The sequence below is a fragment of the Filicampus tigris genome, chromosome 21, assembly GCF_054856515.1.
Source record: "Filicampus tigris isolate MCC_2025a chromosome 21, RoL_Ftig_1.0, whole genome shotgun sequence".
Taxonomy (NCBI): Eukaryota; Metazoa; Chordata; class Actinopteri; order Syngnathiformes; family Syngnathidae; genus Filicampus; species Filicampus tigris.
In genome coordinates this window covers 1881856-1898744 of record NC_141237.1, presented here as the reverse complement: position 1 = coordinate 1898744, position 16889 = coordinate 1881856, and the positions used below count along the sequence as shown (strand labels likewise).

General features: G+C 41.2%; 1 protein-coding gene across 1 annotated transcript in view; it reads left to right on the top strand.

The window, feature by feature from the left end:
* LOC147127116 (cadherin-10-like) overlaps nucleotides 1–16889 on the top strand; it is a 51024-nt gene that overhangs the window by 19997 nt on the left and 14138 nt on the right. Inside the window, exons 3-4 of the mRNA XM_086020136.1 lie at nucleotides 5123–5505; nucleotides 16255–16549. Of these exons, the coding sequence (XP_085876262.1) occupies nucleotides 5272–5505; nucleotides 16255–16549 (529 nt within the window). The 5' untranslated portion in view covers nucleotides 5123–5271. The remainder of the gene's footprint in view (nucleotides 1–5122; nucleotides 5506–16254; nucleotides 16550–16889) is intronic.

Genomic DNA, 16889 nt, shown 5'->3' with positions numbered 1-16889 from the left:
TCCGCACACGTGTGAAAGGCCATTAACGGCGCACATCCAGGGTGTATTGATGAACGCGTTTGTCTCCATGGTGGCAGTGAGCGCATTCGATAAAACCAATAGCTACCTTTAATGGCTAATTGTTGTGATTGTAAATGTTCCGGCGGGCGCGCCAGCGAACGTCCAATCATCAGGCTGCACGCTGGGAAAATTGGCAGCAGACATATTAATCTCGCTTACTCGCTCGCGTGAACACTCAGGTCTTATTGCTCTGCAGCCTGCGACACGCAATTTAAAGCAATTTGCTTTTTTCATTTTCATTTTTTGTTTTTTTGTTATGCAATTAGGCCGCACATGATATGAATCCGCGACGAGACAAAGAGGCCGCTGCTGTTTCTGCCAGGGCCGAGATAATAAAGGGCGCCCTGGTGTAAACAGCGGCTCTTAACTGAGAGAATATGATTACGGTGTCATGTTGTATTACACACCTTCATCACGACGGCCGCGATCCTCCGCGAAGCCAACGCACGGGCGCAAGACCTGTCACGCCTTTCCCAAAGAGTGACAAGACGTTTGTGGAAGACGCTGACGCTCGTTGTTGCTCTCCCAGAAGGCCACGAAACACTTTGAAATCAATTCGAATAATGATCACTATTCATTTAAAGGCCACTTTATGATCCAGCTGAGGCTCTTTCTTCTTCCTAATGCTATAAGTGGAGATAAAAGCCAAAGAAGGGAAGTGGTGTGTTTAAAAAAAAAAAAAAAAAAAAAAAAAAGCCTAATTTACACAGCTTTAATACAAGACATTTGTTGTTCTTAAGCAGAGCATTCTCTGTAACACTTATGATCGTTGTCATAGCGACGCTGGCTCGATTGATCGCTGACACAAACCATCTGCTCATGGACCGATGGCCACGCGGTCAAACGTGGAGCAGGACTCCAGGAAACTGGGGGAAATGCTGCAAATATTCCATCTGGACCATCAGCTTGGGTGCGAGCCTGATTCTCAATTGTATGCTTCCGACTTTGGGAACTTCCAACATGACATGCAGTTCCATGCGCACAAAGCCATAAGATGGTATATGCTCGTCCCAATACTTTTGTACACCAACACATTTCTTCCACTTCTTGTGGCTTGCCCCTATACTTTTGTTCATTTTATTTTCCATTTTCGCTTTCGGTGTCCTCCTACTTGGGTGCAAACTGCCAAATTGTCTTCACGTTTTGATTCTTGCAGCTGTACCAATACTTTTGTCCAAATTTCACATTTTCATTCTTGACCTCAAGTACTTTGAGTGTACCAATATTTTTGTCCAATTTCCACATGTTCTTTTCCTTTTGCTTTCGGTAGCCGTCCCAATATTTTTATCCAGACTCATTTTATCTGCACTTTGCCTGCTGCAGGTGTTCCAATACTTTTGTCCAGCTGGAGTCTAGAATTTTGTCACTCTTCCATCGATGTGGCCCATTACTTTTGCATTTGTTCTCTTCCTGTAGGAGGTCCAAACCTTTCACTTTTTGCTTCCTGCAGGCGTCCCAATATTTCCAAAGTCTACTTTACTTTTTCATTCCATATACCGAATCCCAATACTTTTGCCCAAACAGCACATTTGCTCCCTGCGGTGTCGTTTCTGCCGATTGATTATTGACCCGAACGCAACTGAGCTTCATTTAAAGCTTTGAGTATCGTGGTGCTGTGAGCTCTTGGGCAAAAAATGTCTAGTGTGACGTTCCGAGCGCAACATTCCTTGCAGTCTGCCTTCATCTTCCTTTCTTCCCCGTCGCACAGCACAAATGTAGCACGGCAGGCATTTTGTCGTCGCCACCGGGCGACACGCGGCTCCGTAGCATTCCTAACCGACTGTGACATTTTTACTTTATTTTATTTTTTTTTATTTGACGTGGCAAACTAAAGCTTTTTCCGACTTCTTCGCGGTTCCGGTTCCTTGCCAGGAGAATTACGAGGGCAGGGAGCGGCGCAATATGGCCTCCGGGCTTTGACAAATGTGGTCAAGGGGCAGAGTATTCCTCGGGGACGCGGCGCCGCCCCCTACAGCGCAGGCATTAGCTTTTCGCGGTGACATTATGAAGAAATCCATGGAAAAGGCCGACACGGCGCTGCTGGGGGACGGTGAGCAGAAAGCTTCATGAGCCTCCCCCAGGGACACGCTGGTATTTTCCAGTGAGTTGAGGCCTACAGCTAATCAATAGCTCCCCGTCCCATATGCTCTGAGCTGCCGTCAATTAAGTCAATTCATAAAGTCCAGTGTGCGGGAGGGCGGGAGGTAAACTGCTTCGTCATTTAGTGGATTTGGATGGCGACTAGAGCTGAGAAGGACGTCCTCTCAACTTTTATTCTTGTAGGCATCCCAATAGTAATTTGCCCAAACTCCACATTTTCTTCACATGTTCCTTCATGTGGGCGTCTCCATACTTTTGCCCAGACATCACATTTTTTGGACTTTTCACTTCCCAATACTGTGGAATCCCAATACTTTTGTCCATACACCACATCTTCACTTTTCACTTCCAGTTCATGTCCGAATATTTTTGTCCACCTCCGCATTTCTTCCACTTCCCGTCATTGGTGTCCCAATACCTTTGTCCACATTTCACACTTTCTTTACTTTTTTTTGTGCCAGTGCACAGTCAATTAAGTAAATTCATCCAGTCAAGTATACGCAGGTGCGGGAGGGAAGCTGCACGGTGATTTAGTGAATTTGGATGGCAAGGGGAGCCGGAGTGGCGGTCACAGTCAGTCCCTCCACGGACATTATTAAACCACCAGCTCACTTTCACCTGCTTCCATCAGCACCTTCGTCACTGACCCCGAGCTCCTCTCCTCTCCTTCCACTTTTTTTTTTTTTAATTCCCGCAGTGGCTGCTGATCCCGGCAGAGGACACATGCAAAGTGAGTGGCTTTCAGAGCCAAGCAGAGCCGTCATGCATATCAGCTTTGGTCTGTGCAAGCAAAGCAGGCGGCTGCAGCGGGGGAGAAACAGGGGTGGGGTGTTCATGCTATAAAGTGCAACGCAGAGTGGTGGGGGAGAGGCTTCAATTTGCCTCATAAGGGGAAATGAGGGCACGGTGGCCTGGCCGAGACAGTAATGGATGGACCCACGTCCCTATCGGACTGCTGACGTTGCTCTGACAGGACGTCCTCTTCACGCCATCCCCGGGAACTCATCTGCCGTCACAAACTTGCCTTGACGCCTAAGTCGGGAGTCCGTCGACTGACACGACCATTAAAAGATTAGAGGGGACCTGAGCTGTCAGCGTCAAGACAATTCCAAGCCTTTTTGCACTGGCATCAAGTCTCCAAAGATCCAGCGGATGGGACTAGGGTTAGGATTGCAGTTCGGGGTTAGGATTGGGATAAAATTAGCATTGGGGTCAACCCGGTTATTCGTGACGTAAGAGTGCACAGGATGGTGAATTTCTCCCTTAGTCCAGTGTTAACCTCAAGACTTTCACAGCGGCTCTGTTCAGGCTTCCCTCTCCCCGGCCACTTCGTCCAACGCCTCTGTGAAAATCCAGAGGCTTCCCCAGGCCAACGGGAGACATATAGTTGTCTCTCCAGCATGTCCTCCTGGTGGGATGTGGCTGGAACGCCTCACCGGGGAGCCGTCCAGGATGCCTAACTAGATGCCCGAGCCACTTCAACTGGCCCCTCTTTTAAGTGGTTGTAATGCCACAAGGCAGTTTCCCAATTTTCTCTGCACAACAATTTACGACATAGACTTGATTTATGCTCCTCACCCACAACTTCTGATGGATTCATTTCGATTTCAAACTTTAACCTTCTGGGAAATATCTGTCAATTCAACCGCAAACACAGCAAGTTTTAGTCATCATTTTCGGTTCAAGTCAGTGATAGTCAGCTCGCTCTGTGCCACCTGGAAGTACCCTGGTGTCTCTTGTTTATAAACATTGTGGAAAGGTCTGCTCCATTTGTTGCAGCTCCCACAAGTGGTGACTTTTAACCAAGAAACACTTGCACTGCAGTGACATCATCACAACCAGCCCCGCCTCCGCCCGCCACCTCTCCTTGCCCCGTTTTTTCGCTCCATTTCCCTCCTTCCCCTCGGAGTCTTGGGCTGTGCATCGCCGCGCAGGTCAGGCTTCTTAATTCATGGCCGCTTCCTCATTTCCCAGCATGCACCGCACCGTGGCAGCTGCCCCCTCGTGGACCTGCTGATAACCCTCCGTCCAAACTGTGAATCCGAACGGAATAATGGGGGCCATAAGTCCGATACGCGACCGCCTTCTTTTCATTTCCTTGCATCCTACGCTGCTTCCTTTGGCCTTGGGAAGCTGCCCCCCCCCCCCCCCCCACGTTGGCCCTCTGCGTGCGTTTTGCAAACAGTCATTTACTATAAGGCGCTATCTTCCAGTAATGAAGTGATCTTGACATTGCTGTGGTCATTCTCCCGCGTGTGATAATGTGTGATGCTTTCAACAGATACAGCCTGAAACCCCCCACCCACCCCAGAAAGGCGCCCGCCACTCCATTATGTGATGATTCTCAGACTCAATGCAGATAAAGTGCAGTCGCATCCATGTACAACCACGTGTCGCTTTTCTAATCTCGTGTTATCACCAGAGGCCTGTCCATCAAACGCCGTACACATGAATGCACAACACATAGCGCAGGAAGCGTCCATCAAAGGCCCACCAGAAGTTTGAAAGCTTCTTTCACGCAGTTTCCACAAAATTCAAGTTGAAGTCATCTTTGTTCACATAGTTTTCACGAAAACTGCGACATCCAAATGGAAGCTTTTACATGTCTTCGCAAAGATCCCCGGAAAATCATACATTACCGTGCTTGTGTATGCTTCTACAAAGCTGACCTACAAAATGTCTGGTGTGCAGTGGAAAATCCAAGTATGGCCCATAAGATAACCATGATTATTTTGATCAATGCTGTAATCATGACCATTAATCACAATTATTCATCATGTTTGTGTAAACATCTTTATTTTTGTCATTTATTGTTTATTGTTATGCGTCAATGGTTTTCAACGCAGCAAGAAACTTAAAAACAACTGCATTATTATTTTAGTAAAATTTAACCTTGAATTTCAAATTTCAGCGCCATCTTCACTCTACTCTTGTGGTCTGAAATTTCTTTTCCTGATTCCAGGTGCATGCGACGGGTCACTTCCTGCTTGCAATCTGGTATGACGACTGACACGTCACTCTGACCCGAAGACTGCCGGAGACAAAGCGTCGAAGGGAGTGAGGAGGAGGAGGAGGGAGAGGGGGTGCCTCAGGACCCGAGGCCCTGTCGCCATGGAGATGCTGTGCGTGTTGATGGCGCTGTGGGCCGCCGCCCAGCTGGGCACCGCGCCAGCCACGGGGCTGAGGCCGGCGCGAAGGACCGCGGCGGGACACAAGATGTCGGCGGGCCTGACGGGCCAGGATGCCAACGGGGTGCCGCTCAGGCGCTCCAAGCGAGGATGGATGTGGAACCAGTTCTTCCTGCTGGAGGAGTACACTGGCAATGACATGCAGTATGTTGGGAAGGTAAGACGCAAACTTTCAAATACACCGTCGATTACCCTTTAAGGGGAACTGGAAGCTTTTTGTCCTCGACCGCCCTCTGCTGCCGACTGAAATCTACGTCAAAGTGCCTTCGGGTTCGCATTGCGAATGGTTTGCCTCTTTTCTGGCTTTGGTCACATGACATACAATATATTGAGTTAAAAAGGACGAATAAGTTGAATGTTTGCATGTTTCCAATATAAAAGAAGTTGTAACAATGTTCAAACTGTGGTGATTGTTTTCGGAGGCGAGAATCGTCTCCCAATCCATGTGACGGTGACGCCGCCTCGGCGGCAAGGTCAGGCCGAGGGGAAGAAAAGCGCTTTTGTGCGTGCCTCTGAATGGACTGGACTACTTTGCATTCTGCCGGCATAGAAGGATTCAGGATAGACTCCTTCCAGCAAATGAGACGGGGACACGTACGTCCTCACCGATGCAGGCGGCGAGCAAGCCGTGACTTTGAGCGAGCCTCTAAAAGGATTACATCGCCGACAACATAACACGTCCAAAAAAGGACAGCAAGGGAACAAAGCATGACTCAAAAGCGGCGTATCGCTCGCCGTGCGTCCCCGCTAGTAGACAAAGATACGGTACATAAAAAGAAATCTACAGCTTTCTAAAACAAAATCTCAGAAACATGGTTGTTTTTTTTTCCCAAAATAAATTACTATACATGGTCATTTAAAAAAAATATATACATTGTCATTGTTTTTCCCATAAAACACCTTACTATACATGGTCATATTTTTTTTCGTCAATAATCGCCTTACTATACATGGTCGTATTTCTCGCAAAAAAACGCCTTTCTATACATGGTCGTTTTTTTTTTTTTAAATGCCTTACTATAGAAGGTCTTTTTTTTTTTTTTTTGCAAAAATATCGCCTTGCTGTACAGGGTTGGTTTTTCTCTAAAAAAAACGCCTTACTATACATGGTCCCTTTTTTTCGCCATAAAACACCTTAATACACATTTTCGTTTTCTTTCACAAAAAACACCTTACTATACATGGTCTATTTTTTTTGCAAAAAATTGCCTTCCTATACAACGTCGTTTTTTTTCACAAAAAAACGCCTTACTATACATGGTTGTTTTTTTCGCCAAAAAACGGCTTACTACATGGTCGTTTTTTTTTTTTTTTTGCAAAAAAAACCTTACTATACATGATTGGGTTTTTTTCCGCAAAAAAATGCCTTACTATATACATTGTCGTATTTCTCGCAAAAAAACTGCTTACTATACATGGTTGTTTTTTTCGAAAAAAAACACCTTACTATACATAGTGGTTTTTGCTTTTAAATGCCTTACTATACATGTTTTTTTTTTTGTTTGTTTTTTTTGCAAAAATATCGCCTTACTGTACAGGGTCGGGTTTTTTTCTCCAAAAAACGCCTTACTATACATGGTCTTTTTTTTCGCCAAAAAACACCTTATAACACATGTTCGGTTTTTTCACAAAAAACGCCATACTAAACATGGTCATTTTTTTTTTCCCAAAAAACGCCTGACTATAGATGGTCGTATTTCTCGCAAAAAAATGCCTTACTATCCATAGTCTTTTTTTTTTTTTTTTTGTAAAAATATCGCCTTACTGTACAGGGTCGTTTTTTTTTTCGCCAAAAATCGCCTTACGATCTTTTTTTTTTTTTTTTTTTTTGCAAAAATATCGCCTTACTGTACAGGGTGGTTTTTTTCGCTAAAACACCTTACTACACATGTTCGTTTTTTTTCACAAAAAACACCTTACTATACATTGTCGTTTTTTTCACAAAAAACGCCTTACTATACATGGTCGATTTTTTTTTTTGCAAAAAATTGCCTTACTATACATCGTCGTTTTTTCCGCCAAAAAACGGCTTACTATACATGGTCTTTTTTTTAAATTTTTTTTTTTTTTAAAAATCGCCTTACTGTACACGGTTCCTTTTTTTCTATAAAAAACACCTTACTATACATGGTCGTTTTTTTCGAAAAAAAATCGCTTTACTGTACATGGTCGTTTTTTTTTCTCAAAAAAATGCCTTACTATACATGGTCGTTTTTTTTGCCAAAAAACACCTTATAACACGTTTTCTTCACAAAAAACGCCATACTATACATGTTCGATTTTTTTCTGAAAAAAACACCTTACTACACATGTTCGTTTTTTTCACAAAAAACACCTTACTATACATTGTCGTTTTTTTCACAAAAAACGCCTTACTATACATGGTCGATTTTTATTTTGCAAAAAATTGCCTTACTATACATCGTCATTTTTTTCACAAAAAAGCGGCTTACTATACATGGTTGTTTTTTTCGCCAAAAAACGGCTTACTATACATGGTCTTTTTTTTTTTTTGCAAAAAATCGCCTTACTGTAAAAGGTTCCTTTTTTTCTAAAAAAAACCACTTTACTATACATGGTCGTTTTTTTAAAAAAAAATCGCCTTACTGCACAGGGTCGTTTTTTTTCCTCAAAAAAACACCTTACTATACATTGTCGTTTTTTTCGCCAAAAAACGGCTTACTATACATGGTCTTTTTTTTAAATTTTTTTTTTTTTTTTTAAATCGCCTTACTGTACACGGTTCCTTTTTTTCTATAAAAAACACCTTACTATACATGGTCGTTTTTTTCGAAAAAAAATCGCTTTACTGTACATGGTCGTTTTTTTTTCTCAAAAAAATGCCTTACTATACATGGTCGTTTTTTTTGCCAAAAAACACCTTATAACACGTTTTCTTCACAAAAAACGCCATACTATACATGTTCGATTTTTTTCTGAAAAAAACACCTTACTACACATGTTCGTTTTTTTCACAAAAAACACCTTACTATACATTGTCGTTTTTTTCACAAAAAACGCCTTACTATACATGGTCGATTTTTATTTTGCAAAAAATTGCCTTACTATACATCGTCATTTTTTTCACAAAAAAGCGGCTTACTATACATGGTTGTTTTTTTCGCCAAAAAACGGCTTACTATACATGGTCTTTTTTTTTTTTTTGCAAAAAATCGCCTTACTGTAAAAGGTTCCTTTTTTTCTAAAAAAAACCACTTTACTATACATGGTCGTTTTTTTAAAAAAAAATCGCCTTACTGCACAGGGTCGTTTTTTTTCCTCAAAAAAACACCTTACTATACATTGTCGTTTTTTTCACAAAAAACGCCTTACTATACATGGTCGATTTTTTTTTTGGGAAAAAATTGCCTTACTATACATCGTCGTTTTTTTCACAAAAAAGCGGCTTACTATACATGGTTGTTTTTTTCGCCAAAAAACGGCTTACTATGCATGGTCTTTTTTTTTTTTTTTTTCCAAAAATCGCCTTACTGTACACGGTTCCTTTTTTTCTAAAAAAAATACCTTACTATACATGGTCGTTTTTTTCGAAAAAAATCGCCTTACTGTACAGGGTCGTTTTTTTTTCTCAAAAAAACGCCTTACTATACATGGTCGTTTTTTTCGCCAAAAAACACCTTATAACACATGTTCGTTTTTTTTCACAAAAAACACCTTACTATACATTGTCGTTTTTTTCACAAAAAACGCCTTACTATACATGGTCGATTTTTTTTTGCAAAAAATTGCCTTACTATACATCGTCGTTTTTTTCACAAAAAAGCGGCTTACTATACATGGTTGTTTTTTTCGCCAAAAAACGGCTTACTATACATGGTCCTTTTTTTTTTTTTTTTTTTTTTGCAAAAAATCGCCTTACTGTACACGGTTCCTTTTTTTCTAAAAAAAACACCTTACTATACATGGTCGTTTTTTTCGAAAAAAATCGCCTTACTGTACATTGTCGGGGTTTTTTTCACAAAAAAAGGCCTTACTATACATTGTCATTTTTTTCCGCCAAAAAAACCGCCTTACTATATATGGTCTTTTTTTTACGCAAAAAACGCCTTATTATACATGGTCGTTTTATTCTTTTTTTTTTTTAAATTGAAGAGTACTTACTGTACATGGTTGATTAAAATGGTCAGTATCGCACACATGAAAAACAAAAGAACATTTCTCCACATGCTTTTCCTTTCATTGTTACACCGGTAACAGGCAGTCTGCTACATATTGACCGCAGTTGAGTGGTTAGAGCAGAGGACTGTGATATGGATGACTAGGGTTCAATTCCACCTTTGGACACTTTTCGTTTGTATTTCTTGTTCATACAATATTATTCACTTGTATTTTCACACCACTTAATATTGTTTTATGTAATGATTTATGATTAGAAATCATTTAAATGGTCTTTTGAAAAAATCCTACCATATACATGCTTAAACAATTTTAAAAACCCCACAAATGAACATTTCTTCATCTGTTTTGTTACCTTGGCTTTAGCTCACCTGGTAGAGTCGCTAGCCCATTGACCAGCGCATTGGTGGTTCAAAACCCACCTTTAATTACATATTATTTTTACTACATGAAGGACGTAAATGTTAGAGTTTTACCAGGATTCCTAAATAAAATTCAGTATCATTTCATGTCAAAAATTCTTTTCAATGCATTCAACATGATGCCAAAAACTTTGTTGCACCATTAAGAGCTGGTCACCAGCAAGTTGATCATAGTTGAGTGGTTAGAGCAGAGGTCTGTGATATGGATGACCTGTGTTCGATTCCAGCTTTGGACGTTTTTCAGTTGGACTTTATGTTCATCTCATATTTTCACATGTAATATTGTTTATATATAATATATATAATGAATTAAGATTACACATTTTTGAACTGTCTTTAAAAAAGAACAACAAAAAAAACGCCTTACCATACATGGTCGTTTTTTCCCACAAAAACATGCCTTACTACACTTGGTCATTTTTTTCCCCAAAAAACGCCTTACCATACATGGCAGTTTTTTTTCCCCAAAAGACGCCTTACTATACATGGTCGATTTTTTCCAAAAAGAAACGCCTTACTAAACACGGTTGTTTTTTTCCCCCAAAAAACGCCTTACTATACATGGTCATTTTTTCCACAAAAAACGCCTTGCTATACTTGGCTGTTTTTTTTCGCCCAAAAAAATCGCCTTACTATACATGGTCTTTTTTTTATTTTTTCTCAAAAAAACGCCTTACTATACATGGTCGTTTTTTTCGCCAAAAAACACCTTATAACACATGTCGTTTTTTTCACAAAAAACGCCATACTATACATGTTCGATTTTTTTCTGAAAAAAACACCTTACTATACATGGTCTTTTTTTTTTTTTTTTTAAATGCCTTACTATACATAGTCTTTTTTTTTTGCAAAAATATCGCCTTACTGTACAGGGTCGTTTTTTTTCTAAAAATAAACGCCTTACTATACATGGTCGTTTTTTCTTGTTTTTTTTTCCAAAAAACGCCTTACTATACATGCTCGGTTTTTTTTCGCCAAAAATCGCCTTACTATACATGGTCGTATTTCTCGCAAAAAAACGCCTTACGGTCTTTTTTTTTTTTTTTTGCAAAAATTTCGCCTTACTGTACAGGGTCGTTTTTGTCTCTAAAAAAACGCCTTACTATACATGGTCGTTTTTTTCGCCGAAAAACATCTTACTACACATGTTCGTTTTTTTCACAAAAAACATCTTACTATACATGGTCGTTTTTTTCACAAAAAACGCCTTACTACACATGGTCGATTTTTTTCTGCAAAAAACACCTTACTATACATGATTGGTTTTTTTTCCGCAAAAAAATGCCTTACTATATGCATTGTCGTTTTTTCGCAAAAATAACACCTTAATATACATGGTCGTTTTTTTCGAAAAAAATCGCCTTACTATACATGGTCGTATTTCTCGCAAAAAAAACGCCTCACGATCTTTTTTTTTTTTTTGCAAAAATTTCGCCTTACTGTACAGGGTCGTTTTTGTCTCTAAAAAATGCCTTACTATACATGGTCGTTTTTTTCGCCGAAAAACACCTTACTACACATGTTCGTTTTTTTCACAAAAAACACCTTACTATACATGGTCGATTTTTTTCTGCAAAAAACACCTTACTATACATGATTGGTTTTTTTTCCGCAAAAAAAACGCCTTACTATATGCATTGTCGTATAGTGTAGTATAGTATGGCGTTTTTTGTGAAAAAAACGAACATGTGTTATAAGGTGTTTTTTGGCGAAAAAACGACCATGTATAGTAAGGCGTTTTTTTGAGGAAAAAAAACGACCCTGTACAGTAAGGCGATTTTTTTTTTAAAAAAACGACCATGTATAGTAAGGTGGGTTTTTTTAGAAAAAAAGGAACCGTGTACAGTAAGGCGATTTTTTGCAAAAAAAAAAAAAAAGACCATGTATAGTAAGCCGTTTTTTGGCGAAAAAAACAACCATGTATAGTAAGCCGCTTTTTTGTGAAAAAAACGAGGATGTATAGTAAGGCAATTTTTTGCAAAAAAAAAAATCAACCATAAGGCGTAAGGTGTTTTTTGTGAAAAAAAACGAACATGTGTAGTAAGGTGTTTTTCGGCGAAAAAAACGACCATGTATAGTAAGGCATTTTTTAGAGACAAAAACGACCCTGAACATGTGTAGTAAGGCGTTTCTGTGAAAATAAAACGACCATGTATAGTAAGCCGTTTTCGCCCCAAAAAACAATCATGTATAGCAAAGGCGTTTTATTGGGGATAAAAATGACCATATACATTGTAAGGTGTTTTGTGTCGAAAAAAAATGAGCCTGTATCGTATGTTTTGGAAAAAAAAAACGACCATGGATAGTAAGGCTTCTATGTGAAAAAAACGACCATGTAAAGCTTTTTTTGAAAAAAAAAAAAAAAAATGACCATGTAAAGTAAGGCGTTTTTTGTTGCAAAATAAAGACCATGTATCGTAAGATGTTTTGGGAGGAAAAACGATCATGTGGAGTAAGGCGTTTTTTTGAAAAAAAAAAAAAAAAAAAAAAAAAAAACGACCATGAATATATATTAAGGCGTTTTCTTGAGAAAAAAAACCCCAACCATGTCTAGTAAGGCGTTTTTTGGGGAAAAAACGACCATGTATAGTAAGGCGTTTTTTGGGGAAAAAAACTACCATGTATAGTAAGGCATTTTTCGGGAAAAAAAATGCCCATGTATATACTAAGGCGTTTTTCTGGAAAAAAAAACCCAAAACAACCATGTATATTAAGGAGTTTTTGGGGGAAAAAACGACCATGTACAGTAAGGCGTTTATTGGGAAAAAAATGACCATGTAAAGTAAGGCGTTTTTTGTGGAAAAAAATGACCATGTATCGTAAGATGTTTTGGGGGGAGAAAACGACCATGTATAGTAAGGCGTTTTTTGGGGAAAAAAACTAAAATGTATGGTAAGGGGTTTTTTGGGGGAAAAAAAACAACAACATGTAAATAGTAAGGCTTTTAAAAAACAAAAACAAAAAAAAAGACCATGTTTGGTAAGGTATTTTTCGGAAAAAAAAATGTCCATGTAAATGGTAAGGCGTTTTTCTGGAAAAAAAAACAACCATGTATATATATAGTAAGGCGTTTTTTGTAGAAAAAAATGACCATGTAAGATGTTTTGGGGGGAAAAAAACTACCATGGCGTTTTCTTGGGGAAAAAAAAAAAAAAAAAAAAAAAAAAACGAGCATGTATAGTAAGGCGTTTTTTGGGGAAAAAAACTAACATGTATGGTTGAAGGAAAACTATTTTTTTAAACACCCGAAAGAATTCTGAAAAAAATACATTCTAAAAATAGGACATTCTCCTTAAAAAAAATACATTTTGCCAGAAAAAAATTAAATACAAGCATGATCACAGCCCCCCCACCCCCCAAAAAAAACACGAATAAACGCATTTATTTAAAAGAAATACAACCATCCTTTCAAAAAATAAGAATTTGTACTTTGTAAAACAAAGGTTAAAAAAATCATCAGAAAACAAAAACAGAAACCAATCCAATTCCAAGCGAAGCAAACATAGTCGCCAGTGAGCCTGTGCTGCAAAGTGGAGCATCCCTAGTCAGACTCAAGCAAAGCGAGTGGAGTCTGCCGGCGTCTCATTTGGGGGGGTCTGTGCGCGTGGGGGTGCTAATCTTGCCACGTCACCCAACGGCGTTGCGTCGCGTTGCCGCCCGCAGCCTCTCATTAGCACGCCAGCCCCACGTCAGCCCATCCGCACGCCGGCCTTGCGGAGCCTCGCCTTCCTGTCACCGGGGGAAGAGAATGTTTGTTTCTTTCATTACGGGGCCGCTCCACCAAAGGGCACGCGTGTGCTTGCGTGTGCACGCCGCACACATGCACACGCTTAATGGCCTGTGGTGGAGTGCCAGTGTTTGTGCTGCACTATCATATCTCATCAAGTATTTACAGCCCCTGATAGGCCCCCACTGCTGGCGGGCCGACTGAGCAGACCTTGCCGTGTTGCCTGCATCAGCGAGCGAGCGGGCGGCTGGTGGGTGAGGGTGGGGGTGGGGGCGGCTTTTGGGGGGCGGACAGCACTGCCAACTCATTTTCAGGGCATGTTGCTGGCTGGCAGGTCTATTTGTTGCTAAAAGTTGCCAAATCACGTGGAAATGACGTGATTGCTTAATTACGCGCCGTCAAACCTCTTACAGCAAGCGGCGCCTGAAAAAATATTGACATCATATTGATATTACCTGCCATGCTAAAAAAATAGAAAATACTACCTCCAGAAATATTTGCAAACCAACTGTTTGAAAACATAAGATGTTTGTATTTCAAAGTTAAATATAACTCAAGTGTACTAACCAAATGTACTGTAGAAGTTACCAGGGTAGCGTCTTGCGACAAAAGTGCTAAATCGCCCTTAATGGGCGGAGCCTTGAAGCAGATGAACACGGACACAATAAGCTCGCATGACTCAGCGGCTATAGAGAAGAGGGAAATGTCTTGTGACGACCCAAAGCGAGCGTGTGCTAGCGTGCGAATGCATGCTTGTGCGGGTGCGCGTGTGCATGTGTGTCTGTGTAGCGGGGTGGCGAAGGACCAGCTGCTCGACTTGGCACGGAACAAACAATATGGTGCAAGCACTACTCTACCTGCTCCATGGCAAACCCCCCGCAGGACATCAACGTCATCTTCTTTTCGCCTCATATATACATATTATATACGTATACGTATAAATACGTATATATATATATATATATATATATATATGTACAGTGTATGTATCATAGTAGAGAGCTATTACATAAACGAATAGTGAAATGTAGAAGACATAATCGGATAATAAGAGTGTGTGGTAGGGGACACAGGGGGCGCTCACTTTTAATAACGCTCATCTCCTTTGCAGCACAAGGAGACACGAAGATGAGGATTCATGACCCCCCATGAGCCGACGTGATATTAATATCATAATGAAGATAATACCGCGCGATTATTTTCTGTGGTCTTGACCCTGCCGCCATCAAACTACACATTACGTGACGCCAACGAGTCTTTGGGAAAAATGACACCTTGGATTTCTTCCATTTTGGGCGGCAAGCATCGTCATGCGACATTTTGCTCCGAAAGATACATTTGTATAAATATAGGGACACATGATGACTTCCATTGACATCGTTTCGTGTGGTAGAAAAAAAGAACATGTTCAACCCACAACAATAAACCAAGCAAGAGGATGTTCATTTTTGAAGGGGGCATTGCGGTGCACCAAAACCCCCCAAACCCCTAAACTAAACCTCATTGCACCTTCAAGTGTGCACTGTTCCTATACTTTCCACATCACCGCACATTGCTCGCTCGATTTGTGAGCGAAGCGACCATCTGGCCACTTGAAGGCAGCCAGTTCTCCACAGGCCAGGACACGAGGCCTGCGAGGCTAACTGGCTAATTGCCCTGAGCGCCCCCGCCGCCCACCGCCCCCCTACCACCCCCTCCGCACCCCCCCCCCCCACCCCCTCCACCCCCTCTCTCCAGGGCGACTTTCTAGTGCCATCTTTACGGTCGGGCACGGCTCGAGCGGCGCCCGCATCGATCGGGCGCTAACATTTGCTGCGCTCCGGGCAGATTCGCTTCCCAAACAAAGACGGCTGCCGGCAAAGTTGCGCCGCGCAGATGTCTGTTAAGCGGCAGGACCACGACAGTTAAATGTGCCTTCACATTTTTGCAAGACGCTTCCAGTGTTTACATTATTACTGTTAAAAATATTAAGAGAAAAAAACAAACAAAAAAAATATGTATTGGGACCCAACTCAATCTTAATGAATCAATTGAAGGTCTAGTGGACCTGCTTACCTGAAATATTTCCCCCCCGCTAAAAATAACTTCTTGAAAAGTGTGTTTTCCCTTTAAAAAAACATGCATATATCTATAAGCTAGTTTTGTGCCGATTTCTAGTCCTCCGTATTGCCTAACGCGTAACATGTAGCTGCGCTAGAATGCTCATGCGGCTAACGCTTGTCCAGCTGTGCCACTTGAATTGTATTTTCAATAGAAATTGATCGGATGTGGGCTACAGCGACCTTGTGAACGCGGCCGCATTGATTTCTCTTCCGCTTGTTTTGGCCTCCTGGTGAGCCAAGTAGGGCATCAAGGGGATCAATGGAGTGGCTGGGGTGCACAGGAATGACACAAGCCAACACAGTGTCGCTTGTTTGAACCCAGAGGTGTTTCAAACCTGCTGAGAAAACACATACGGGCCGCTTACAATAGGGTCTCAAATCATGGCTAAGGTTTAAAAGCAAAGTTAGGGATTCAAAGCAGGATTTCAGACCAAATAGGTTTTCAAATTGGAAGTTTAAAGTCAGGGTTTGAGATTGAAAGAAGAAAATGACGGCGCTGCGGTCCGTCTTCCTCTCAGCTCCACTCGGACTCGGACCGCGAGGACGGCAGCGTGCGCTACGTGCTGAGAGGCGACGGCGCCGGGACGCTGTTCAAGATCGACGAGAAGTCGGGCGACATCCACGCCACCAAGCGTCTGGACCGCGAGGAGAAGGCCTACTACGTGCTCCACGCCAAGGCCGTCAACCGCTTCACGAACGAGGCCCTGGAGGGCGAGTCCGATTTCATCATCAAGATCCACGACATCAACGACAACGAGCCGCGCTTCACCCAAGACCCCTACGTTGCCAGGGTGCCCGAGATGGCCGACATCGGTAACAAAACCATTCACTCCTGCCTGAATCCCAAGTGATAAATTTGTATTTGAATTTTTATAAACAGTTTGAATTAGTGGATCGGGATTGTTCACTAAAAAGTCCACTAAAAATCCCTCCAAAGTAATTTGGGAATATTCAATTAATCGTTTCATAGTTTGAGTCAACTATATGGCGCACTATATAAAAAAAACCTACAAAGTGATTAGGGTAAGTTCGATTAATCGTTTTAGCTCTAGAATCAACTATAAATTCCACAAAAAAAAAATTGTATTTAGTGATTAGAGTAGGGACTGAGTGACACCAATAAATGTAAAATATTTGAAAAATATACGTATAT